Source organism: Fusarium oxysporum, chromosome 5 (assembly GCF_000149955.1).
Source record: "Fusarium oxysporum f. sp. lycopersici 4287 chromosome 5, whole genome shotgun sequence".
NCBI lineage: Eukaryota > Fungi > Ascomycota > Sordariomycetes > Hypocreales > Nectriaceae > Fusarium > Fusarium oxysporum.
In genome coordinates, this window is record NC_030990.1 from 3,725,546 (window position 1) to 3,729,596 (window position 4,051).

The 4,051-nt window shown below is 49.7% G+C and overlaps 1 protein-coding gene across 1 annotated transcript; it reads right to left on the bottom strand.

Moving 5' to 3' along the window:
• Positions 1 to 2,324: 2,324 nt before the first annotated feature.
• On the bottom strand, positions 2,325 to 3,577 carry FOXG_02270 (uncharacterized protein). Its single transcript, XM_018379661.1, has one exon. The coding sequence runs from the start codon at positions 3,382 to 3,384 to the stop codon at positions 2,656 to 2,658; it is 729 nt and encodes a 242-aa protein (XP_018235734.1). The 5' UTR covers positions 3,385 to 3,577; the 3' UTR covers positions 2,325 to 2,655.
• Between the last annotated feature and the right edge of the window lie 474 nt (positions 3,578 to 4,051).

Consider the following 4,051-nt stretch of genomic DNA (forward strand, 5'->3'; position numbering starts at 1 on the left):
TGCTCGATCAAGTCAATTCAGGAACCGAACCGAGTTGCAGCGGGATCGCCTACCGCCTGAGCGCAGACCTCTCGATATATATGCAGTCACGGCAATATGGCAATATCGTACATATGTCAAAGACCCCGTCCTCTGATCCCCCGCATGAGGGGCACTTAGATGGCGAGATGCCAGAACTTTTGTCACGATCGTACGGCGGTTGTCCCTTAAGGAGCTTGACGGAAGATTTAATCGCTTTTTTTTTTTCCAGGTAGCAAAGTCGGCGACAGCCGTATAGGCGAAGCGGTAACTTCTCACGGCAATGTCGGTATTTTTCTTGAATGATAGGTCATCAGCAGACTAGTGGCTCAGCATGCATCTTGCTTGGGACAAAGCAACACCATTCGCATCGAGACAGTGGGCGATGCGCCCTGAATTCTGGGCTTAGCCAGTCGATTTTGAAAGCAGGTGTGACATTGTAGAGGCGGAGAGCGAATCACAGGCACAGTCGAGCTGTGGCATCTGTATCCTCAGGCGCTGATATAGACTGAATTATGAGTTATCCAATTTAAAGTAACTTTAAGCCTCTCGATCTCCTCCCGCTAGGCTGATGGAGGGTATATTCGACTGAGACACAGAAGTATAGCTGAGGCTGCTATTTCCGTTCTCTTGGCTGATGTTTATCGAAGTGCTGTGACCACACTTGAGATGCGCTGGAGATCCAAAGCAGAGGTTGCAAGCGTACCAAGATGAGGACAAGCGCGTGTTTGAAGTTGTAAGAGAGTGGGTCAAGCAAAGCCATCTGATTTGCAGCGGCAGGACAAGGGTTTTGGGCAAGAAGCGGGACGAGTATCTTGTTCCTGCCGTTTTGGCGTAGAAGCCGCTATCCAGGGCATCTGATTGGATATTACTGACATGTCTCAGCTGCTAGCAGGGAGACCGGCGTGTCTCAGATCTGTGTCAAGACCAGGGGTAGATGGATGAGGTCCACTGATACGTCGAATAATATCCACTCAAAACCCACAGGCTGATTTCGTGGCTCATGTTTAAACACCCATAGTCCACTAGAAGCTCACTGGAACAAGCTCACCAACAGCGCCTTTGCGCCTGAAAAGTCACATCTTACAGGCGAGCCGATTAGGCGAGGACCACGTCAGAGCTCAGTCTGAGCACATTTAGATAGTGGATTTCAATTAATTGTTGTGGATCATTTAGGCTATGAATAGCAGATGGCGTTCACTTTCTCTTAGACAAGAGCATCTCCAAACAGCCGGTCCTTTCATCTTGACAGTCTATCGCTCAGTCCGCAACCGATCTCGATTTGTTTTCATCTCTAATGTTTTAGTCTATTCTTCAGCTCTCAGCTCAGCTACTAAATTTGCTACACCTGAAGATCCGTTCCTACCAAAGTCGATACGCCTGAACATCGAACGACACCACGATTCCTTCATAGAAAAGAAATCCGCTACTATCACGATTAGTGCAGAAACCCCCATCTTCAAGCCTTCAGATCATCTTCACATCTCACAACAAGTGCCGGATCCTCTCTAGGGGTCAGGGAATAGCCCAGTTGATACTGTTACATCGCGTTGAGACTCCGTTGTTTTCCTTTGCATCCATATCATCCGACCAGTGCTTCCCCTCGTCTCATGTCCATAGCTAGGTATGTAGGGAGGGACCTTCTGTAGAGTCTCATTCGCATATTCACTTTTACGCGCAACAATTTATTCCAGCGCAACGCGTCATCTATTTGTCAGTGTGTTACGAGCTGTTTCTTGAGTTTTCCGTGCCTGAGCTTGTGCCTGAGCCTGTGCCTGGAGCTATGATGGCTCTCCACAGTGAGCACGGTGGTTTCTTCCATAGACTTGGGTTGACGCCCGACAGCTTGGAACATAAACGAGGCTGTCAATTGACGTGGTAACAATAGACTTACATAACCCTTATAAACGCGTCAATGCTCAAGCTGTTGAAGGTTTGTTTAGGTGTTCTGATAGTGACGATATCGTGATCTTGATCTTCATGGGATGTGCTGCACACTGCGGCCGTCAACCTCAGGACGGCTAGAGGATGCTCTGCCCGTTTCCGCTTCGAGATAAGCTGTACCGTAAATAGGAAGTTGTAGGATAATCTGCCGTGCACTAACTCCAACAGAATTTCTTTGCTCATCTTCTTCAAGCGTTCCATAATTCTTCTATGGGTCGCCCGGTAAGGCCGTTTTGTGGCCAGGGTCTCATACATCCGTTCCTGAATCACTACTCAAATGGGAAATTACACCACCACCTTTTGGGAGTGAGCATGATTCAGGCCTTGTCGATTTCCTCAAAATGGACATCATGAACCAATTGCGATACTTTAATCTCCCCGCAATGAGCTTCTTTCATTTTCTTGTTACGTTACATACCTAGCACCCTGGAAAGATAACTTCTGGAAGGCCTCTGCCCTCTGTATCTGTCACAACGTTTCCGTCTTTCCCCCAGCGCTTGGAGATTCTGGAAATAGAACAGCAGAAACATCGCCCACAACGGGTCCGATCCCCTTAAAACATTAATATATTTAACAAACTCTCATGGAAACGTTAATGTTATCGTATCCCGGTCATAGCCCTATCATGCCGAACCGGTCTTCCGTTCCCTACCTTAGCCCGTGCTGTTGGCTGCTGCTTGCACGATGCAACAGTTACTCCTTGTTGATCCTCTTCCACACTTCATGCTCGGCTGCAGCAAGACTCTCGCCTGCAGCCGAAGCCCACTTCTTGGCGGCCGACCAGACTCCCTCCTCATCGTCGTCTCCTATCAGAGATGGCCTGCGCTCCTGGGCGACTGATGCTTCGTGAGCCGCACGCTGGGCACTGGAGAACTCGGACGCGTGCACGTTTTGGTGATAACCAGGTGGATGAGAAAAGTCGCTTCCGGAGCCTCCGCCTGGCACGCCCGTTGGGCCCAGGCCAGCCATCGGGGACGGGCCAGGAACAGGAGCTGTAGTCGTCGCTGAACGAGTAGCGGCGAACTCAGACCCACTGGATATAGGCGCATAGGGCACCTGTGCTGGTGTAAACTGTGTCTGTGTCTCGCGCATAGTCTCGCCGGTCTTTGGAGGTGGTGGTAAATACGCTCCGTTTTGCGGCTCCGGTACAGCTCCCGGTTGCGGGGCCGGAGGGCTCGAATCTACAACCGCCCGTGTTGGAGTTGGCTGGATGTTGGCGGAAGGTTGAGGTGCCCCAGTTGGAGCTGGCATAGACGGGCGAGCGCCTGGCTGAGCTGCCGGGTAAGTGGACGTCGGCACTTCATTGCTTGCTGGTACTTCGGCTGGCGCCACTGGGTCATTTGAGTGCGCCGTCTTTGGTGTGATTCCTGACGCCTTTGCTGCCGTGATAGGGCTTGAGGTGTGAATAGGAATTGGAGGCATATTGGTGAGTCCTAGACGCTGGTCCTGTATGGAGGTGTATGGTTGACTCTCCTGCGTTCCGAGCGTTTGTGTTCTTCCAAGGTGAGATTTCGTGTTACCCAAGTTTTTGAATCTGTAAAGTACTTGTCCTAAAACATTGAGTGTGATGAGATGTTGTCTGAATAAGAGAGTGGCGATGGATGCCAACTACGTCATGTGATCTGCCTTAGGTGCCTCGCACGCGGGTTACCTGCAGTCAGCGGGGAAATGCCGATCAGATTCCCGTCGATAGTTCCGTGTCTTTTTCCTATTTCCAAATGCGGAATACGAGAATTGATTCTTGGACAAACGGTACCTATGCTCTCTACTTGGATTTTGCGATAGAGTGACGCAAGACTCCCATTGGATACACAACTACCCTAAGGTTGCACGGCGTTGGTGCTTTTTCCTTCCTCTTCATGTCTTCATGGTCAATACGAAGGCCATGTAATGGTCCAGTTTTAGTGGCAGTATTTAATGCATCGAAATGGTGAGAAAGCTCTGGGATTGGGAAAGCAACGGCTCTGACGGAGGAACGATTGAGTTGGATTTTGAATGGTGCAGGTTGAATTGAGAATAACACATTGCGGTGATGAAAAAATGGACAGATGGCTCATTTTGAAGAAATCGGATAATCTGACCTAATAAT

Coding starts and splice junctions, on each gene's coding strand:
- FOXG_02270 (XM_018379661.1), bottom strand. CDS start 3,384: ATGCCTCCAATTCCTATTCACACCTCAAGCCCTATCACGGCAGCAAAG.